Genomic DNA, 24,234 nt, shown 5'->3' with positions numbered 1-24,234 from the left:
GCAGGATTTGTTGCTGTATGCTTGCACCTGCTTAACAGTCTGAGATTGGTTCCTTGCGCAGTGGGTCGCAATACAAGCGAAAGCAAACAGGAGCGCGCACACACTCACGTACACACGTGTGCAAGCAGCTCTCTCACCACAGGTTTAATTTGCAAAGATTAAAGTCTGCCGTGTGTTCAGTGTCACACCAACACACACGTGCATGTATACACACACACCTGGGAGGCTGCTTGGCTAAGTGTTGTCGTGGCCTGGAGCATGCCTGCTGTTTCTGCAGCTCTCACACACACACATACGCACTCTCGATGAATTATGACATGCCACAGAGCCTGATGAAATTATATGTAGGAGCCCCCTCAGAGCACAGGGCTCACCTAAGACGCACGCACACACACACACACACACACACACACACACACACACACACACACACACACACACACACACACACACACACACACACACACACACACACACACACACACACACACACACACACACACACACACACACACACACACACACACACACACACACACACACACACACTCAAACAAATGACATCTCATCATATTCAGATAGAGAAGAAAAGATTACCCGTGGCTGATTGCTCGATGAGAACATGTAGGAAGGGAATTGAATCCTCTTTCAGTCGGTGTGTGTGTGTGTGTGTGTGTGTGTGTGTGTGTGTGTGTGTGTGTGTGTGTGTGTGTTTGTGTGAGACTGTCTATGTGTCTGTGTGTAACCCTCTTTCTTTGACCTCTCAGTGACTTACTTCCCATTTGACTAAAAGAACACAAATGTCCCTGTTAGTGTTATTAAATTGATATGATATTTTTGGTTAGAATTACAGCTGCATTCATCGATATCTCGTATTTCACTGCTATAGATCTAATGTTGTCTATACAATCTTAATGTTTGTAGCGTCCAAAATTGTCAACTTTTTTCAATTTCAATTTCAATTTCAATTTTAATTGGAAAAAGGCAGGACATTTCTCAGGAAATTGTAGTAGAGTAAACAATACAATAGTTTCCTCTTTGATGTAGTGGAGTAGAAAGTACAAAGTAGCATAACAAAGAAATACTCGAGTAAATTCCAAGTACCTCAAATGTTTTAGTAAATTTACATTCCAACAACGGTAAGGTGATGACTGAGATCTAAGATACATTTTGTAAGTCAGCAATTTAAATAAAAGGTGCCTTATTAGACGATACATTAGTTTGAGTTGGCCTACATTCATCGACTTCTCTTCCTGTGTGTTTGTTGGTGTTATTGTGACACTTACGATGTTCATGAGTGTGAGCAGGTACTTCTGGACATGCTCCTTCCCGTGAAACTGCACCACTGAGTCGTCGACGCCCAGCAGCACCTCGATGTTGTAGGCCCGGTCCAGGTTCTGCCGGCGCATTCGCCCCGCTCGCGTGTGGTTGATGCTCTGCTCCACGCCGCGGTACAGAGACTCCAGGTCCATCAAGCCACCAAGATCAGCACCTGACGAGGGAACACAACAAGTTATTTAAGTTATTAAAGATTGGTACGTACGCTTGCAGGATTGATTAAACATTGGTGTACAAATCTCAATAAATAAGAAAAGTAACGACTGCACCCACTTAATAATGACAGCATTTTAAAAACACTTGAATATTCATAATGCCCCTTTTTAGATATACAGTACATGCCTGTGGTAGCTATAATACGTGTAGCATTTTTAAAAAGTGTATGCTATTTTACAATAATAAGGCTCAGTCATAGAATAGGAGCAATGGTGGCACATTGTCCATCATTTTTTTTTTTAAATAAACAACTCATAAATAGACTGACATTTACAAAACATAGGTCATATTGTTGTGTATTATATTGCGTTGTTTTTAATTTTCCAAAAAGAAATGCCTTGTTTGTGTGGCTGCTGTCAGCTTGTGTCTCCACCCGTCTGCTTCTCACTACAGTGTTAGGGTGTCTTCAACACTTTTGTTGTGTGTTTAGCGGGCTGCGTGTTACACATTGACACCCATATGCACATGTGTACTTATTCGAGCAGTTGCATGTTGATGTGTCTTCCAGATAGACACCAGTTGAGACAAATCGAGCATGTGTGTCTCTCGTAACCGGTGGTAACAGTGAAACTATCCTACACGGATCCTCTGTTAATCAACCAAATATTTCTACTCCCATCTGAATAAAAGCAGCAGATGGTGCTTGCTAAACACACGCATTGAGACAGCTCCCTCACGCAGGGGCTGCCCACCCTGCTCTTTTCTTGGCTTGCTACATGCTGGAAAAAATGCAAATTACACAAGAAACTACATTTTAGGTTATTCCAATGGAAAATATGCAACCTTCAGCAGCCCTGATATGTTCAGATCACTCATCACGTCTCTGTTCATGCCTACAGGTATGTGAGACAGTGTGTTGTTATGTTGTTTGGAAATGTTTGGGTAAAGTGAACTCCTGACTCTAAAATGACTTCAAGTTCTAAGTCCATCCTTTGTCTTTTTTGTTTCTCTTCAAAGCAGACAACGAGTTGGAGGCAGTGAAGATACCGAAGATAAACTGTCCTGTCTCTGGCGCCAAGGCCATCATTTCTTCACTCTGCGTCCTCCCCCTCCATTCCTCTGTCTCTCTCACCCTCCTGGTATGTAGACACAGCACTGCCTTGCTTGTATGGAAGGCCAAGTCATGCAGTCTTGAACACGTTGTCACTGTGAATTCAATGAAGCACTATCCTCCCTGAATCCAGCCAAGGCCTCCCACAGCGGAGTATGACACACAACACAGCGCATTGAGCGGAATTTTCAAGTGTGTGTGTCTGTGCGTACACAAACATGTCTAATTGGACCATAAACCACTACGTTGAGTATGCTGTTTTTGACTGTGGAGCTTTTTTTGAAGGTGGTGAGTTTATTCAACACGTGTCATGAGGGTTCAGCTGGAGCTCCGGGTTTTGACACGTATGGATAGAACAAGCGTTGAGCGGAGGGAAAAGAACAAGATCCAAGAGGAAGATACAGGGAAGACGAGGGGAGAGGAAAACAGATCTGCCACCTTGTCTCCCAATCAGCAAGGGGCATCCCGCTTTCCCACTCCCTCTTATGCAACGTTTCCAAGGCAACGGGCTCATGGGTAAAACAACGGCCGCGTGGCTAATATTGGCTCCTGAGTCGCGAGCAGAATGAATCTGGAAAGCTGAATATGATCCCATATCTGCCCACATCCCAGTGAGTGACAGAATACCAGCACAGAACGAGAGAAAAGGAGAAAGACAGGGTGGGGGAGATAGAGATGAATATAGAGAAAGACAAGAGACTGAGAGGAGAATTTAAAGATTTTTGCAGGACTTTTGTTCCGTTTAATAGCTCATCTCTGACACACACATTTGTTTCTCCTCGTTAGTAGGGGCAGCTAGATTTAAGGCAGTGCACTTCACAACAATTTGGGCTCTTCCTAGTTATAGCTGCCTTTAACGAGCCTGATGTCAGAACCGCACCATCTGCTTTTGAAGACAGGTCCAGATATTTTTACCTTTTTTGCTTATATAATGTTAAGACAAACCGCAGAGAAAAATACTTTTGTGTTCTCGCATTTAACTCTGCGCCTTGAAAACTGCAGATGAGACAATGCGGGGACAATGCATAACACGGGGCCACAGCTGTATGGTACGTGGGAAGTCTAAGGTAGAGATAACTCAAAGTGACACTGGCAGATTGGGAAACAAGAGGAAACTGAACTAAAGGTTGAAAGGTGCTTGACCAGATGGAGAGCTCTAACTATTTAAACCTGTCCATTTCAACAGCCCTGTCCTTGCTTACATTTATAAAAGAATAACAACGTTCCTAGTTTCTGCTGTTTTGGAGAACGTTTTTCAGAGAGAACTGCAGAGGAATAAGGTGTAAGAGGGGAGGGGGGTGAGGGAGGTGAGAGAGGGGAGGGAGGTGAGAGGTAGACCTGAGGGGTGTGATGGATGAGAGAGAGCAAGATGAGAAGAGACCAGAAGGACCTTGGTTGTTCTGAGTTCTGCTTCAAGCTCCTGCAGTGATGGAGGATATCGCTCTCTTGTACAACATCCGAGTGTGTGTGTGTGTGTGTGTGTGTGTGTGTGTGTGTGTGTGTGTGTGTGTGTGTGTGACTGCGGGCAAAGCGCCAGGGTGCGCTGCCGTGTTTCTCACAGCAGTAGCTTACATTAGCCTCTGAAACCTAACTGTTATCACTCTCAACCCCCAGATAGGGAATTGATCATAACAGTGTTCATTTTTCTTTCCGCTCAGTCCCAAACCTCCTCCTCCCACACCTCTTACCTGCACAGACACACACACACACACACACACACACACACACCCCCCCCCCCCCCCCTTCTTGTGTCTTCCAACCTGGAGCTTTAATTTCCCCACCTGTTCTCCATCTTAATTTGCATGTTTACACTCCCGTCTGCATCCCTGTGTACCCCTCCACCTCCAGCCTCACACACAAACACCCCACCCCACATGCCACCCTCTCTCTCCCAGTATTCTCATTCAGGTGGGGTGTGGAGCACGGCCTTATTAGGAGACAAAGGTTCTTTGTCTTTCAACCTTTGCAAAATGTCAAGGATGTCTGGGAACCCACTGAATACCAGGTGGGGAGAGAGGAAGGAAAGACTATAACCTCAACAGGAGAGAAAGAGAGAGAGAGAATGGTGATCCAGGTCGAGCCACATCTGAATATCGAGCCAGTCTTTGGTCTGAGGTGACTGTTTGGCAGTCAGGTGTGGCACCTCGCTCTGCTCCGCATTCAGTAGCTCTACTGTATAATGAACCTGACGATGGTCACTCTGTTCGGACTCAGGGTAGGGGTGCACCAGAGTGCGGTGTGCAAACCTCTGCATTTGGAAGAGTCTGCATGTTACAGAGTGCATGCTTCATGGACCTCCAACACAACAAAAATAACCGTCAAATGAGACAGAGCTAGTTAGTGTATCAAAATGATCAAAGGAATTACAGTAATGAATTTAACAGTATCATATTGTTAGTCCAAACAATACCCAAACATATAAAGACACACACACATAACTCAACTGTTTCAAGGAGGACATATTACGCACATTTGCAGGTTTATATTTGGATTTTGTGCCTCTACTGTGACATTTTTACATGTTTTAATGTTCAAAAAGTGCTTTTTTAATTGTATTGGTACAGACTATTTATTTTCAAACACCCCCCCCCCCCCCCTGCGAGATGGAGTTCATGACTTTATGTTCATGAGCGTCCATGAAACATTCATGAACAACTCATTATATGTTCACTTGTCATGTTCATGAACCAACATTCTTAAAATGCTCATGAACCATTTTAAAGAGCAGTTCATGAAATTGTTATGAACATTGTTCATTCATATAAAGTTCCTGTTTTGCTCATGACAGACTTTTATGAGCAATTTATGAACTTTTCATGATCCAGCCAATCACAACATTATAATTAAAACCCCAAAAAGTGTGCATGAGCATTTCATGAACTTTTCATGACTATGAGCATTTCATGAATTTTGGATGATTGTGGCAAGTTCAGAATATTTTGGAATATTCATGAGCATTTTATGAACTTTTGATGATCAGTGTGATGTTTTTAAAGACCTCTTGAATATTCATCTACTATTTGAACATTTCTTTCTTTTTTAAAACTTTTAATCTTAAAACAAAACAATAGTGAATTTGAAACTGAACATTATCTGTATTTATTTTGGTGACATTCATATCATTTTATGGTTTATCTGTACTGTTTGAGAAGCAGTACGAGTAAGTAGCGCCAAGGTGGAACCTTTGGCAGGTGAGCGGTGACATCTGGGTTATTTTAGGGGGGACACTTCCGCCCCCTCCTCAGAAGCAATCCAGACGATCAACCGGATCCTGTGTATAATTATTGCTGCTCCACTTTTCTGTTTTCTACAGGATGATGAAAATGATCGATGTTAACTTGTGTGAATTAGATATGATGTTGGAGATGTTTAGGAGAGTGTGTCAGAAGGTTTTGAGCATGTTTGACATGGTAACGGTATTTTAAAAATACTAAACTGTCGGCAACAATAGATGCCATTTTCGCGGGCTTCTGCCGCGCCTGGGTAAATGTGACCTGAGCGAAGTCTCGCAGGCAGGTTAGCTGCTGCGCACGGGTAATATGTTTTGTTACCTGAGTGTAGTCTTGCAGGCACATTGCCTTGTTTTTTGTTTATTAACATTGACAGTGTCTTTTTGTGATCTCCATAATATGTTATATTTGGTAAAGATAGATATATTGATAGAAAGTATTATTTGATAGCGTTATGTGTTTATAGATAACAACCTGTCCTTCACTGCAAACATAGCTGCTACAACCCGCTGCTGCAGATACACGCTTTACAACATCAGGAGGATGCGTCCCCAGCTGACCCAGAAAGCGACGCAGGTTCTGGTCCAGGCTCTCATCATCTCACGCCTAAACTACTGCAACTCCCTCCTGGCTGGTCTACCTGCATGTGCCATCCGACCTCTGCAGCTCATCCAGAATGCAGCGGCTCGCTTGGTCTTCAACCTTCCTAAATGTTCCCACACCACGCCGCTCCTCCACTCCCTCCACTGGCTTCCGGTAACTGCTAGAATCCACTTCAAGACAATGGTACTTGCATACCATGCTGCGAATGGATCTGGCCCTTCCTACATCCAGGACATGGTTAAACCGTACACCCCAGCACGTGCACTCCGCTCTGCATCAACCAAACAGCTCGCTGCACCCTCGCTGCGAAGGGGACCCAAGTTCCCATCAGCAAAAACACGTGGGTTTGCTATCCTGGCTCCAAAATGGTGGAATGAGCTCCCCACTGACATCAGGACAGCAGATAGCTTACACACCTTCCGGCGCAGACTGAAAACGTGTCTCTTTCGACTCCACTTGGAGCGATAGAACTATTAACAAAGCACTTATATACTAATAAAAGGCTGGCTTACCTAAAGCCAGTTGAGTAGCACTTGAAATGTTTTTGCTCTATGAAGCCTGATGTACTTATATGATTCTGTTTTCTTCAAGTTTGTATTTTGTTGGTCGAATGCACTTATTGTAAGTCGCTTTGGATAAAAGCATCAGCTAAATGCAATGTAATGTAATAATTTATATTGACTATGTTGAATTTCTCCTTGAGATACAGTAATTGACTGTGACAGACAGATAACTTAAATGGAGAAATGTGATGTTTGTAAAGTACAGCTATTTGAATGTAACTGTGTACTTTGAATTTTTAATAAGGAGCATTCCAGACGATCAACCGGATCCTGTGTATAATTATTGCTGCTGCACTTTTCTGTTTTCTACAGAAATAATTTATTGTTGCTGTGGTACCCGTAACAAAAAATGTTGTGCAGCTGAGTGTCAAGAACTGCTTCAAATAGTGATAGGATTAATTGTAGTGCTCCACCTGTATACATGTATGTTTGTTTGTTAATTTGAGTAAAGTTCCATTGTGATTGACATAATTGTTGTTTTCTATGGTTGCCAATTGACCCACAGTCAATGGTTCATGAACAGTTCATGAACAGTTCATAGCCAGCCATTGAATTATATTCAGTGACTGGGTATGAACTGTTCATGAAGTTGTTATGAACAGTTCTTGATATGTTCTTGGTTGAATACTGAATATCCCTACACACTCACTGAAAACTCCATTTCATGAATTGTTCATGAACCATTCCAGCACAGGAGTTTCATGAGTAGTTCATGAACTGCCCTAGTGCCATTTAATGTTCATGACACTTTCATGAACAGTTCATCAACTTTGTTAAATGCACTTTATGTATGTATTTCATTTGAATGGGGAAACTCTAAAAGAACATAATGGCTTTTAGAACAAGAGTGTTTGCTTTGTCGTAGAGATGTGTTAGAAAGTTATTTGAGAATGCATTGTTTTTGTTTGTTCTTACAGTGCCTATATTGAAAAAGTAAAATATTAATAATACAAAAATGCGGTGCTTAAGTGACTTTGAGGGTGTCAGCCCACACAGTGTTCCCTCAGGAGTGATGATTACATTCTTTAGTGTTATTGTATATTTTGGTTATTTTTCCAGCAGGTCTGAGTGGCAGCAGGCCTCAAGGGAGACAGCGTTCTCATTAGTGCTCACCTGAGTTCAAGGCTGTCTGTCCACCTCCAGGCACAGTTATCCAGACATGTGAACTAATTTACTTACAGACACGTCTTGGTCACATAGCTCAGGGCACGGACATTTTGTCTACCCGGTGACAGCTTTATGGGTTGTCACGGTGATGAGTGTCCTGGAAAGCGGGCCGTTAACACTCTCGCTAGCATCTGGGCAGGTAGCAACATGCTACGCTGTCCCACACAGTGTTCCCATACTGAATGCTCATTATTTGTAATCCATCATGTGACAACTGTAAAGGCTGTAGAGTGGAGAACACACAGTGAACTATGCTTCCTATAATCATACAGCTGTTAATTATTTAGATTGGCAATCAGTAATCTAATTTTACATGGACAGCTCCCCGAAGACCATAATAATTATTCATACATCAAGCACTGAACTTTGCCCATTTTTTAATAACTGCTTTGGGTTAGGGTTGTTTATTTTTAACAGCTGATGATGATTTAAGGTGGTCGAGTGTTGGCTGTGAGTTTCTTGTCCAAATATTACTTAGGGTAATGCAATATATATCTCTGTGCTACCTGAAGTGGAGTAGAGGACCATTTTTAATATTGCATGACACAGCCTTAATAATCAGCAGGCGACAGGGCCACATATCCCCACTGCCGCTCGGTGCGTCTGTGTGGATTTCTGGTGGTTCAGGAGACAAGGCAACCTTAAGCTCGGTCCTCTTACATAACTGTCTGTCTGTCAGAAACACGCAGGGCTGCTGGGGAGGTACACACTGCCCCCCCCCCATGTGGTGCTATGCTACAGTTTCATTAGCTGAGCCATAAAGTCTTCATAAAGTCTATGCAGATGTACCGACATACATACAATATGCAAAGCCGACAAATGAAATCAGCTCTATAGGGGTTTGAAGCTGACAGAATTCACACTCATGTTGTCACAGATGAGCCTAAATTGAGCGGTGATGTTTCTCATAATCTGCGAGGAGCCTTGTGTCCTATATCAATAATTACATCAAGAAAATCAGCCCATGTAAACATCGCAAACACATCTCAAAAACACAGTAATCCAATCATCACAGTCCACGGAGGCAATATGTTGGCAAAGATCAATCATATCCCCAAACCCTCTCTCTTCTTTCAGCGGTTGGATTTTCGGTGCTCGATGTAACCTGGAGAGTCTTAGTGGCCAATAAGACAGCAAAGCCAGGCTGATAAAGGGCTTACTGCAGGTCTGAAACTGACCCGTCTGAGCGCCCGTCGGCCTGTGTCTGTCTGTCAGGCATTTTTAAAGGTCTCTTATGAAATCAAAAAAGCACGAAAACAACTCCAGCCAAGACAGGGCAGCGAAGATAAATACGTAGCAGCACCAGTATGCAGACTACAGCGTATGCAGACAAGACAGTCTTCATCCACATCTCTTACTGCTGTCATATCAAGCTCCACTGCCTATACTTTAAGAAAACTATGGATCAATCTTACTGGGAAACGGTGTGCGCATCAACAGGAACATAAAGAGCGAGAGGCTGACAGTAAGGTGCAAGGTCCGGCTCACAGAGAACCTATACATCTCAGCAGAGACAGCTTACTGCGAGCTTGAAGGGTTTGTGGCCCCCTTGCCACCTCTCTCCCCAAACCTGCAACCCCTCTCTGCCTTTACCTCAGCCTCTGATCTCAAATATATCACCCCCCCATCTCCTAATATTGATGTTCATATACAACTCATATATTTGAAGGAAAAGTGATGCTGCCGGGATTATGGTTTCATTCATGTAAAGAGGAAATGTTTATCTTAAACGTACCTGTAAAACGTTCAGCAATCACAATATTTGCTTCTACAACTAAAGCATGATTGCTGTTTTTTATGATAATGTTAGGGCACTTCAACAGACTTCAGGGTTTTTCACTCAGTTTTATCCACCATCATTTATCTGCTCTGCAAAATGCTCAACTGTAGTTTCTAGCTTTACCCGTGTGCTGAGGAGAATCTTCACCCTCGCTTTTCCTTAACTAAGATGACAACATCTTTATATCGATATCTTACATAGAGCAAAAAGCCTAATACAATCCACAAATATTTCTGTTTCTCCTGTCCTCCCTGCTTGTTTTCCTCATTTCTTCTCCCGTCACCCATAGCCCCAGGAAATGTCCTGTCCTGGCCACGAGAGACACACAGCACCACAGTTATTATGACAGGCCGGTGAGCCAAGCATCTGTCAACCTGAGCACTGAAGGGATAGAAGGAGTGGAGATGAAGGAGAGGAGGAGTGGGGGCAGAAGAAGAGAAAAGTGGACAAGGATAAACATAGGGCATACAAGATAAAAGAAAAAAAGCCATGAGCAGAGATAGACGATATGTATACATAATTAGCCAGTAGGTTTAGTTTATATTACAGGTACAGTATAAAGTTCTCAAGACAGCAGGCCAAATACTAAAACTTGTGTCACAATCACAAACAGTTTCTAAAACCCGGAAGCTGTTGCCGTTATACCACCGAGTCATTTTTTTCCTTTCACATGGTCAGCCAGCTCTACAAACTGAGCTATAATGCGCCACTGAGTAATGTTTTTAGGTTCTATTAACATAATTAAATAAGAGGGCAGTATTTTTATTTTATTGGGACCATTAAGCAGCGTGTGAAGTCAGCTGGCTTGTAAATGTTTTCTGTAGCAGCCAGCACAAAATCTAAAAGACTATTAACACACACTATAAACAGGACTCACGCATGCTAACATAAACTTAGACCGAGTGCAAATGGCAGAGCATTGGTGTTAATGTTTCAAACTGCCAACCTGCAGGGGAACGGGTTGGAGAAGGTGTGTCAACATGTCTAATGCATTCAGCACTTTAGTCCCCCTTCTTTTTCAGTTTATCTACAACTAATACATCTGCCTTTCTTATTATTAGTAGTCAATGTGTTGTGTCAGCACCTGGATGATTTAACAAGACGACCGCAGGTGGACCAATAAAAACTAGACCTACAGGCCAGGCAGGTCAAACAAATAAACAGCTCACCTTTTTGAATGGTCTTTAAACACTAAATTACCAAACAGTTTACAGGTGTCACTATAAACCGGCCGACCAACGACCACCAACAAGTTCCCCTTATATCCCTCTCTTGTTACATTCCTCTCTTTTCCTGCTTCCTTCATTTCCTCCTTATTTATTAAATGCACCTCTTGAAAGGGTAGATATGAAGTTAGAGTGGGTAAGAGAAAGTCTATCTAAAGGTGTGAGACAATATGTATGCAAATGTTCTCCCCAGTAGAGCCAGGCTTCAGCCGGGAGGATGAGGATTTATCATCCAAAGCACCTCATCATAAATGATAAGGATACACATACAAGGCAGGCTGTAACATAGTGATAGACCACATCTTACATAAGCAGAGTAGTAAATCCAACAATTAAGGCGTGAAGTACAAAGACTTTAACACAGGGAGTCAAATATGAAATACTATTTTGGTGTTTAAAAACTCGGCATGCTCTTACACCAAGAGTTATTACTGCCTGTCGGCCCACAAACATTCAGACAGGAATTATTTTCAATTGCACAGTGCTCGAGCCAGACGGGAGAGAATTAATAAGGCACTACAGTGTATCGGTGTTACTAAATTGGCAGTGTTTCATAACAAAGTCTTTCAAAGCAGTTATCAATTAGAAACAATTAAAAGAGCCATTCATCATTCTTACAAAGCCGGCTGCGTACGGGGAGCAGCGCTGACAGAGAGGCTGATACAATGTAATCAAAACCATAATCAGCGAGCGCTCTTCAACAGAGGATCATGATGACTGAGCTGAGGTATATGCATGTAAAGATCACATCTCAATCCAGCTCTATTGGACAGCAACACCCAGAGGGAAACCGATGCGAAAAGTCGGGGAGAAAAACAAGATAAGAATACGTTTAAAGTGATGCTGAAAGACTGCTTCGAAACCTGCTGGAGAGATCACACACACACGTTCATCCTTTGGCCCTTGGCAATTGCCAGTAGGGCATGTGTGTTCTTGACATGGATGAAATGTGCAGGTCTATCTGTGTGCATGATGTTGATTGACATTCGGTTTCCTGCATAACATATTTCCCAGATAACCCTGGCTTCCCTTATTCATGTCCAGATTACTGCTGTTGGTAACCAGGAGAGATGTGATCTTAATGCAAAGATGCATCCCATACACATTAGATCTCTGCATATCCAACTTCCCCAGCTTTCAGTCCCTCTGAGGCAATCGTGATGGCACAGGTTGAGGCTGCAGACCCCCCACCTCCCAGGCATATGGCTAATCAATGCTGCCTCTTCCGTGCAAAAGTAACTCTATACTTGAGTGGGAAGGATAGGGGAGGATAGGGGAGCTACCAGCGCGGCCTCCCCCTCTCTGTATCCTAATGAAGCTCCCAGGTAATCAAATCACTCCGAGTCCACACACAGGCAGATGGCCAATAAGGGAACAACCACTGGGGCTCTTTGATGGGATCATGACAAAGTTTTTAAAACTTTACCAAAGAGCCATTTCTTCTCTCTCTGCATGCATTGAGTTGAGCCGAAACTGAATTCAAAATGTGACTACATGAGTTTAAAATGCTTAATGTGTCATCTATGTTGTTCCCTTCACAGCACTATCACTGATACGTTTGATGCGGAGACAGCTGAGAAAAGTATCATTACTTCATGGCCACATGAAAACTGATCTCAGCTTAAGTCACACATTTTCTGTTGCTGGACTATAGTCATTTTCTTTGGGACCACTGACAGACACTATTAAGTAACTGACATGTGAAGTTAATGTATTTACCAAATTCATAAACTTAAAGTCTTGTGAAACAGCATTAAGAGCTTTTTAGACATGCAATCGACATATCTCAAGAATCAACTGAAAACACATCACATCTAAACAAGATGAATAGTGGGGAAATGAAAGAAATAAAACAATGTAGAAGTTTTGAAAGTAAAAATAAAAGTGCATTTACATTGAGGAAGTATATAAGAAACTTGTGGCTTAATCCACTTTGCTACTCAATAAAGATAATGTAGCATGGGGCAATGAAGCAACACGGTGAATGTTATATAAAGGTGTTATAGGCAGCGTCCACAATACTGAACTGAATGTCCAGTCTAATGAATAAAAAACATTCAGTTTAACTTCAACAGCAGCAATGATGCAGTGACCTACAGCATTCCCAACAACTTAACCTGCATGCAAGACAGAAAAGGATCATGTGGATCCTTGGAGAATGGTGGGGGAGAAAATGACACAGTCTTTATTTTTAAACTCTATTCTGCTTTTAGTTGAGATGAAAATCGTATCTCAACTAATCCCATTCATATTACAGGATTCGTCATTAACTAATAACCTTTCAGTCAATATGTTAACAATCAGAGAAACCTGGCATAATCTGAGGACAACTGTTGGCTAGGGGTGAAACAGGCAAAGGAATCTTTTCCTCTCCCAATCCAGGATCTGGCAGTAAGACCTGTCTCATTCTCCTCGCTCTGCAGAGCAAGTAATACCCACTCATCCTAGACACAGAGAGAGGCTATGGGACGAGAGGGAGGGAGAGTGACAGAAAGAACAAGAGAAAGAAAGAGTGCTTATGTCATTATTTACAGTGTTTATGCTAATTCTTTCTCTAACCCTCACCCTCAGACCCCATCATGTTGGTCCGTGGCTGTGAGGAAAAGTGTGTATGTGAATGTGTGTGAGCACTTTTGAGCGTGAGTGTGTGTTGTCAGCAGAGCGTGTGGAGGACTAGACACAGACCAAAGTGTTCATTTAGAAAGGTGCAAGCAGGCAGGCAGTGCGAGTGCGGACACACACACACACACACACACACACACACACACACACACACACACACACACACACACACACGCGCACACACACACACACACACACACACACACACACACACACACACACACACACACACACACACACACACACACACACACACACACACACACACACACACACACACACACACACACACACACACACACACACGCACACACACACACGCACGCACACACAGGAAGCTCCCAGGCCCATCCTATCCAGTGTGATGTAATGAGATATCTGCTGTTTCCCATTCGAGTCTCTTCATCCTCCTCAAAGCAGAAGCCACTACCGGAGATAGGAGCATAGGAGAGGACGGGGACTAGAGGACAAGGAAGAAAATCAAATATTCCTGTTTTTGTCCGTCTCCACCTCTCTGTTTAAGGGAGTAATATGTCTTCATCTCCGTCTATCCTATTGTAATGGAGTAGGTCTCACTACACTGCCTGAGGAAATTGCCTTATAGTCCCTCTGCCCCTCTTCTATATGTGGACACACATACACACAAACAGGCCACACACACACTCATTGCGTTGGCCTCAGTGACACTGCTTAAATATTAATGACTCGGTTCTCTCTCATTAATAATAGCTGCAGCGCTGATTACTCTGTGAATACCACTGTGTGTGTGCGTGCATATGTGTGTGTGTGTGTGTGTGTGTGTGTACACATAAGGAAGTGCGCCAACTCATGATGTATAAGCCAAGTATTTGTTCTGCCTGTCACTGGCATATTACTCTGTGAATCACTCCAAAATGAATACTGACAAGGCATTACACAGGTAAATTAAATAATATTCAATAACATAGCAGTGAAGATGTTAAAGGTTGAATTATGGTGATGGATCCATTGTCAGCTTGCTTCAGAGTGTGCGTTTCTGTCTGTGTGTGTGAGAGAGAAAAGAAGATAAGTGGCTATGGAAGGTACATGTATAATATGCACAAATTAAAAATGATTAAAGTGAATAAGCAACACACACACACACACACACACACACACACACACACACACACACACACACACACACACACACACACACACACACACACACACACACACACACACACACACACACACACACACACACACACACACACACACACACACACACACACACACACACACACACACAAATGCATACTTAAAAATATACAGAAACACCCACACAGACGGCAATCGCTCAGTTAAGCCATGCATGAGGCATGGGAGATGCAACTGGCTTAAGCTAGCTTATAACTAGACACAAACACACACACTGGGGCCAACCAAAAGCATGAGTAGTCATCAGTATCCATTGGGTTGTAATGGAGAACTTTGTGTCACCCTGCTAAGAATAGCAATTCTGTAGCAAGCAATGAAAGAGGAGAGAAAGGGAGGCTGCGGGGAGAAAGAGAGTGATTTGATGAGCTGTATGTCCTTTGGTAATGATTAGTCAGCAAATGACAGCAGCACGCATGGTAAATGGAGAGCAATCCTAAATAATCACCCTTTTTAATTTAGATTCTGAAGTTGTTTGTGTAGTAATGTGCCTGTAATGTTATCTGCAAATACTGATTCATATATAATTGTAATTTGATCAATGTATCAATGTACTATACAAAACCCTTACTTGTTCTGCCTTTATATGACTGGACAGTATATCAACTGCTCTTGTTGTTTGGCGAGTGTATTTATGTTGTGTGCCTGTGCCCTTCTGTGTGTGTGTCCAACATGTGGTCGCAAAACAACAAAATGTCCATTTGCCTGATGAATTGCATTGAACTGCATTGAGACAAGAAGGGCGAGGTAAGAAAAGACGAGAATCAGAGAGAGGAATTGGAACGGTAATCAGTGTTTTGTTAGATTGTTATGCAGGTTCAGAGTAATCACTACACACACGGTTCAGGAATTGAAAAGAGGCAATGTTCCCCAATCTGTTATTACTCATTATTACACATAAAATAGTTCACAATCCATGAAAAAAACACTTCATCATCCTGCTTTTGTCCTTCTTTTTGGTCGTCCCAAGACATATCTCACCACCTACTGTAGCCCTCCCCCACCCATCAAAACAGAGTATTGTTTCCCATGATCCCCCAATGTGCCGCCCCCCCCCCCCCCCCCACCTCTCTGTGGTCTCTCTGGCCCTGGCTGTCGTTACCTGCATCGTATGGCTATGGCGGATAGAAATCATCTTATTAGCGCTGTGCTAATGTCTGTTCTGGATTCCTGGGACACTCTGGCTGCCCCTATTTTAATTGGCCAACTCTATTAATATTTCATTAGTTTAAACACAGCACATCACCTTTCCCATCTCTGGCTCTGACCCCGGCGATTGTTGCTCAATATGTCAGACAGGGAATATAGATGGGGTTAAAATGATTTTCACAGTGACCGCCACAATACTGTTTTTTTTGTGTCAGAGGTAAGGTATATTTTGTCAACAGTTTCAGTAAAGTACACTGAACAAAAATATAAACGCAACACTTTTGTTTTTGCTCCCATTTTTCATGAGATGAACTCAAAGATCTAAAACATTTTCTATATACACAAAATAATAATTTCTCTCAAATATTGTTCACAAATAGGAAAAAATCTGTGATAGTGAGCACTTCTCCTTTGCCGAGATAATCCATCCCACCTCACAGGTGTGGCATATCAAGATGCTGATTAGACAGCATGATTATTGCACAGGTGTGCCTTAGGCTGGCCACAATAAAAGGCCACTCTGAAACGTGCAGTTTTGCTTTATTGGGGGGTCTGGGGGGGTCCGAAAACCAGTCAGTATCTGGTGTGAGGGGTAGGGTTAGGGTTAGGGTAATGTTGTGAATCGAGTGGCCCATGGTGGTGGTGGGGTTATGGTATGGGCAGGCGTATGTTATGGACGACGAACACAGGCCACTCGATTCACAACATTACCCTAACCCTAACCCTCACACCAGATACTGACTGGTTTTCGGACCCCCCCAGACCCCCCAATAAAGCAAAAATGCACGTTTCAGAGTGGCCTTTTATTGTGGCCAGCCTAAGGCACACCTGTGCAATAATCATGCTGTCTAATCAGCATCTTGATATGCCACACCTGTGAGGTGGGATGGATTACCTCGGCAAAGGAGAAGTGCTCACTATCACAGATTGTTTCAGATTTGTGAACAATATTTGAGATAAATGGTTATTTTGTGTATATAGAAAATGTTTTAGATCTTTGAGTTCATCTCATGAAAAATGGGAGCAAAAACAAAAGTGTTGCGTTTATATTTTTGTTCAGTGTATATTTATTAAGGAATTGATATTGATCCAGAATGTATGGATGACAGTAAAGACGCCAAGCTTTAGCGAGCCAAGCCAACAGGTCGATGTACTGTAAATGAATACGCTTATAGATAGAGAGCAAGAGAAGAGTACATTTATAAAGAAACTGTATGAAGTGAAATCCCTACAATGGTGAGTTGCTGTTGATCTACTATACTTTATCTGAGAAGCACGATTTCTTAATCTTTTCTGTCGTGTATCCCAGTTTCTAGGTCCCAACATTCTCATGACGGAAGAGTAGATATATCTATTGCCAAGATGCCATTGGGATTTAAGTTTAACAAGTACTACAGACCTTTGCAAATCAAGTCATTTCATTTCAATGGACCTGGTATTGGGTCTACACCGCCTACACACAGAAGATGGTAAAACTGTAGTTTGAGAAAGAAAGGAAGAAGTATAGAGCAGTGGAAACCATTCAAATGTTCAATGAAACACAAATGAATGAATAGACAGAGAGAGGATTATCCAATTTAGATGCCGATACATTTGGACATAAGAGCCTAAATACTTTAAAGTAAGATCTGGATACACTGCAAAATGACTAGGCAATCACGTAGTGCTTTCAACACACACACATATTTGCCAGCACACATGCACACACGCGCACACACACACACATTGGTGAATTATGGTGATGGATCCATTGTCAGCTTGCTTCAGAGTGTGCGTTTCTGTCTGTGTGTGTGAGAGAGAAAAGAAGATAAGTGGCTATGGAAGGTACATGTATAATATGCACAAATTAAAAATGATTAAAGTGAATAAGCAACACACACACACACACACACACACACACACACACACACACACACACACACACACACACACACACACACACACACACACACACACACACACACACACACACACACACACACACACACACACACACACACACACACACACACACACACACACACACACACACACACACACACACACACACACACACACACTCACACACCTGGCAGCCTCAGGGCTAGCTCCAGGGCTGCCAGGTGATGGAGCTGAGGGAAGGAAAGGAAGAGGCAAGGAGTGGAATGAGTGTGGTTGTGTGATATAAAAAGACAGGAGATAGAAAGTATATGAAAAATGAGTAATTCAACCATTCATTTAATATAGCAGTTATGCTATATTAAAATGCATCATAAGGCCATTGTGATCAATTATTATTCTAGTGTTCGGGATGGTTTTGTGCTTTTTGTGTGTAATAACAGCAATAAAAGACTACTCTTTAATGCAACAGTACAGCAATGAATCTTTTAGTTTATCTCTGAAATACGGATCATCCAGGCGTCTCCTGCATTGATCAGGTACTACAGTTTAGCTGAAGAGTGTACTCGATGTGTAGAAACTATATTTTAAAAGGGTAAACTATTTTACCCCTCAAAGTTGGTTTACCGTTGTCTGGAGCACTACTGCGAACACGTTTTTATAAAACCTTTGTGTTTCTTTAACACAATAGTAATTGAAATAGAATGAAGATGTACCACAAGTGATGTACTGTATGTCCGTGTTGGTTTGGTCTGAAGACTACCAGTTAAAACATAAAAAAATACATCTTTGGGTGTTCATTCATAGAAGAAGGGTGTTTTCGCGATCTCTGAAGCTCATGCCTTATCCGTGCTTGGGGCGATCGGCTTGAGGCTCAGTAGCGGCTACAAGAATAACACACCCGGATATCCGATCAAACTGTCGGCTCCAGAGTTTCCCTGTGGGTAATGTAGGTGCCGTGTTTTGACAAGAAAGAAGACTGAGTGGAATAGAAAAAGAAGATATCTCTGTTTCTGTTGCATTGTTTTTTTTTCCGATAATATTATTGAGCTGCTTAATAGACCGTCTACTCTATTAGCCATATTTAGGAGGGAGGCTGTGGTGCAGTGGAGTAGTGCGTTGGTGCTCGGATCAGGGGGTCACAGGTTCAAACCCCACTGCAGTCAGCATGTCGTTGTGTCCCTGGGACACTTCACCCCAAATTGCTCCTGTGGGGATTGTCCACAGTATTGAGTATGTAAGTCGCTTTGGATAAAAGCATCTAACAAGTGACATGTAATGCAATTTAGGAGACAATGTATTTGTATTGTGTTGTCATACATTGTATGAATCCTTACACAAGGTCTTGGTTCAAAAAGAAGGAAACACATTATTCTCTTCTGAGATGATAAATGTGGGATTTTCCATTCTTGGTTGCTGTTTTAAGGAATTGCGGTCATCATACTGCAATTTAGATGACTGGAAATGCACTCATATTGGAATATACTTAAAAACAGTGCCTAGTTCTTCTTAAGCATTTGCACGTACCAAACATATTTCTGTGTATCCTTGTGAGGTAATATGAGATTAGAGTGGAGAGCGAGAAACCAGTTTATGAAATGTAAATCCCATGATCCAGTGTTTATTCATCACCTCTCTCTGAATTCCAAATCAATGTTGTTCTCCATATGTTAGCACAACACTAAACCTCGCTGTGGCTGAATGCAGCCATCTTAATTTGCTGCATGTTATTGATTTTGATTTAAAGCAGAACCAAACATTTGCTTTGCAGCACCTGAGGTACAGTATACACTCACACCTGCAGCTTGGGTGTAAGCTGCTAAACCTGGCAGTTTGACACAGACAGGCACACAGGAGCATGAAAGCAAACACAGCTCAACACGTTCTTTGAATGGTTTACCCCCACTGTGATCATTTGTATATTAATTACTCACCTTGTGTACCTTAAGTATTTTCTAGCATGCATCAAATGTTAACAAAGGATGCCAAAATGAAGGAAATATTTATTTAAGTTATAAACTGCATAAAAAAGCTGTCTTTATCAAGGAAAACTTCAGTTTCTTTTAAAAAGCTGAAAATTCAGCAGCTTAATAAACGCCTGTAACGTGATCGACAGAGTGATGACAATCAAACTCGACATCGCAATGGACCTTATTTGGCAGCTCTGAAGGTGAAAATTGGAGCTAGGAGGAATGTAAGCACAGGTATGACAGTAATGTGACAGCTTTGGCAGCCAGGAGTGTGTGCACACATGTGTGTGAGTCATGGCTGCTCCAGAGGCCTTTAGCACCCAGTCATCTGTCACCCATCGGCTCAGCTCTGCACCGCTGCCGTCTCAATCGCCTGACATAATATTGCACTCACACAACAACTCACTTTCTCTGTCTCACCAAACACACACACGCAGTATTTTTACAATGTGCCACCGGCACCGAGTGCGAGTGGCACAGAAACATACACACATCGTGTCCCCACAGTGTTCCCTGATTAACGAGATGGTTTGTTCTCTTCCTCAGGCCTGGACCAATCAGGCACGAGGACACAAATCTCTCCCCGCTGGTAATGCTGAAGGCCACTGGCCACTATTTATTGGCAATCTCAGCCCTGACTACCCAGACAGAGAGAGCAACACGCTTGTCACAGGAAGACACCGCCACCATGTCTTCCACTGTGTGTTTTTCTTGAGCTCCAGCTAAATTCTGCTTAGGGAAATAAATAAGCTGGCTAACATCATGGAGTAACTGTTTGAAAGAGCACCACACATAAACATAAATTACACACAACAATATATCCTAATGTATAGACTGTGTGGGTTTGTCAATACAGAAGAGGAATTTTGTGAGCAAATCATCAACACTGTGCTTAAAGCAGATTATAAATGCTCCACTAAATAGAAAATGACTTATTTTTACCAAAATGAATCTTTCTTTTCTTACCTCTCTGGACTTAATTAGCAGGGTTTAGCAGGCCCAGTGTTTTAACAACTCAGCTAAACATTATTCATTGCTGTGTTTATCTGCTTTCAGAGTAAGAATTACCCACATAGAGAGGTTGTGACAGTGTGGCTGCTTTCACCAAAGCTGTATTCCTGTTTCTTGGCTGAAAACAGCTCCTTGTGGCAGATTCTTTTTTTCCTTTCTGAAAGGCCCTGATGACAGCTTTGTTGGTAAAACATTTAACAGTGTGCACAGCAGTTATTTTAAGAAGACTTTAACTGTTTATTATGTTTTTATTTTTATAAAGCAGATCAATTACAGATATTCCTGCCATGAACATGAGCCTCTGAGGTTTGAATTGGAGTGACAAGGAGTTTGACCAGAAGGCAGCTTGTCTTTCATTTCCCCATCTCTCTTTATCTGTCCTCTGCGCATGCAGCTTCCTCCTTCTGTCTCAATATTTGTATTTACTTAAAGGTGGGGTATAAGTTTGAGAAACCGGCTAGAGATACACTTTTTTTTATATTCCATGGAAAGCTCTTAACATCCCGATAGCAATGAATATCTGCTTTGACAAAAAATCCATAAAAAATGTCATCTGTGGAAGCTGCAGTACTGTAAAAAGCACGACCAATCATCTGAGCCGGCCCGGCTAAAGTAACTGGATGGCCTACCTGCCTGTCAGCCTTCCATCTGTGCACAAACTTATCTCGTGCCCTCATTGGTCATGTGCGCGTTCGTGTTGGAGGAGGGGCTCTGTGAGGAAGTGGCAGATTTTTTCCGGCTGTGTATTTTCAAATTCTAGCGCACTCGAGCTGGTTTCTCCCAAATGACCTACCCCACCTTTAATACATCCCAGATATACTGATTTATCACACTTTATCAACAAAGAATTGAAATGTTACCTACCAGTTGAGTTTAGAAAGTAAACAATCTACTATGCTGTAGTGAAACCAAAGTGATACAAGAATTCAAATGCATAGACTCAGTGGGAGGAAACGTGGAAGAAACAGAGCCAGAACTGAACTTGGCCCGTGCTCTACTGTATGTGACTCATTCTTTGTCAGACACGCTGTGATCTCAAACCTGGCTCAATTCATTACAGCGAGGAGGCCAGAAAAAAATCAGGAAGGAGAAGATTAAAGTGAAAATGAAAATCAAACCCTGTTTTATGGTTTGTATTTATTTCAGCAATAGCCTTTCAATGCATTAACACCGGTTAGAACTCCATGTCTCCAACTGTTTAATTTTGTTCCTAAACCAGAGGAGGGGATGTGTTGCATTTAGAAGATTCACGTCTGCTACATTTTACCATATCTGACCAGTTTCAAGATTACACATACTGCAATGACTGCAGGACTGCCAGAGCTGGGTGAAACAAGACTGTAAGTAGAAGAGTCCATCGCATTTAAATTGAGTACAAATAACTGATTAAATATTTGAGTGATGTTATATTTGTATTGCTTTTAATTCCAAGTCAATGCATTCATGGTGACAGGTTTTGACTGTATCAAGAGCATCTGTGAGAAATCAATGAGGTTCCCTGGTACTCCTCCCCCTAAATGACAAGGCAAAGTTAACCCTGAGATCTACCTGCCCACACAGATCTAATCCCCTGACATATTAACACGTAAACTAACTGGCAGAAGGGCGGAGTGGGGGAGAGTTTGTCTCCTAAAATGTCAAATGGTGAGCTAAGTTTGTCTTAGTAAAGAGAGTAATCCCCAAAATTGGTTATTTTGCTTACATCCAGTGGTTTGAATTCTCACTGCAGTGATGTAAGAGGGAGTGTTCACAAACGTTTTAAAGTAGTTACAGGTGCAACCGAGTACAGTTCAAACACACCACACCAAACTACACCCAGTGGTAATGTTGGTTAAAGATGAAACACACTTTTAACCAGAGAAGGCAGTAGAACTCTGCTATTAAACCTGGCATTAAGTTACCTTTTAAGGAGTAAGGAAGTGAATAAAGAGAAGAAGGACTTAAAAGAAACATTTAAGAGAAGGACGGATAGTTCAAAGAGTGGGAGAGGGCAGGACGAATGAAATGAGGAATAGAGGTCAAAAGAAGGAATCAAGGGGAGGCTTTGCTTCTGTGTAGGAGCAGGGACAAACTTGAACACACACACACACACACACACACACACACACACACACACACACACACACACACACACACACACACACACACACACACACACACACACACACACACACACACACACACACACACACACACACACACACACACAGATGATCACATGCCAGAACACCAGAGTTTGTCAGCTTGATTGGGAATCTTTTCAGATACCTCCCTGTTCTGAGCGATGGTAGGAAAGTCTGGAGTAAGAGCAGGATCACAGGGGGAGTGTGGGTAATATGCCAGGGAAGTGAACTAACTTTTCTCTGGTGTCAGCACATCTGCTGTGGAGGATGATCTATCTCCCTCTCATCGCTACGGGACACATATGGCAGCAGAGGTAGAGTTCACACACACACACACACACACACACACACACACACACACACACACACACACACACACACACACACACACACACACACACACACACACACACACACACACACACACACACACACACACACACACACACACACACACACACACACACACAAAGAGCACTGCAGTGAAGCCATGCCAGCGTGCCGTATTTAATTGTCTCAGCGTGATTCTGACGCTGCGGAGGACACATTACATAAAAGCAAAGGGCTTTCTCACAGTTACTTTCAACTGACTGTGTAAACCAGTGGCTTAATTATATCTATCACACACTTGTCAGATGCAGATCATCCCACAGCGTAACAAAGTGAATACTCTAAAACTGACAAGCCCTGTTCCAGCGGTACAAAACTGACATTTCAAATCAACCTTGATCTGATTTATGTAGCGTCTGATGTGGGAATATATCAGCTTTACCAAAACTTGCATAATCAAATATATTCGTTTAATGTAATGCCAGACAGGTCAAGCTTTTTAACAACATAGCACAGAAACCATTATATCTTAACTTAAGCATAACTCAAATCCTCGACTACAAACGTTTTCTTTGTACACCTTTTCTCTTTGTTCTGCCTGAGTGTCCCTGAAGAACATTTTGTTTTCTGTGGACGGTATTTTTTAAATTAACGCTCAACCTCTACATTGTTTTTTAGATTGATGTCTTAATGGCTAGACATTTTACAAAACTCAGGATAACATGGGCAAGGCAAGGCGAGTTTATTTATATAGCACCGTTCAACACAAGGCAATTCAAAGTGCTTTACAAAAATGAAAGA

The 24,234-nt window shown here is 42.3% G+C and overlaps 1 protein-coding gene across 2 annotated transcripts in view; it reads right to left on the bottom strand.

Annotated features, from left to right (window-relative positions):
- Positions 1-24,234, bottom strand: part of LOC117454267 (A disintegrin and metalloproteinase with thrombospondin motifs 2-like) — a 128,088-nt gene that overhangs the window by 31,061 nt on the left and 72,793 nt on the right. For both annotated transcript variants that reach the window (XM_034093439.1, XM_034093440.1), the window contains exon 4: positions 1,287-1,492. In XM_034093439.1, the coding sequence (XP_033949330.1) occupies positions 1,287-1,492 (206 nt within the window). The remainder of the gene's footprint in view (positions 1-1,286; positions 1,493-24,234) is intronic.

The sequence above is a fragment of the Pseudochaenichthys georgianus genome, chromosome 10 (assembly GCF_902827115.2).
Source record: "Pseudochaenichthys georgianus chromosome 10, fPseGeo1.2, whole genome shotgun sequence".
Lineage (NCBI taxonomy): Eukaryota > Metazoa > Chordata > Actinopteri > Perciformes > Channichthyidae > Pseudochaenichthys > Pseudochaenichthys georgianus.
The sequence above is the reverse complement of the archived record's forward strand: the minus strand, read 5'-3'. Positions and strand labels throughout refer to the sequence as shown.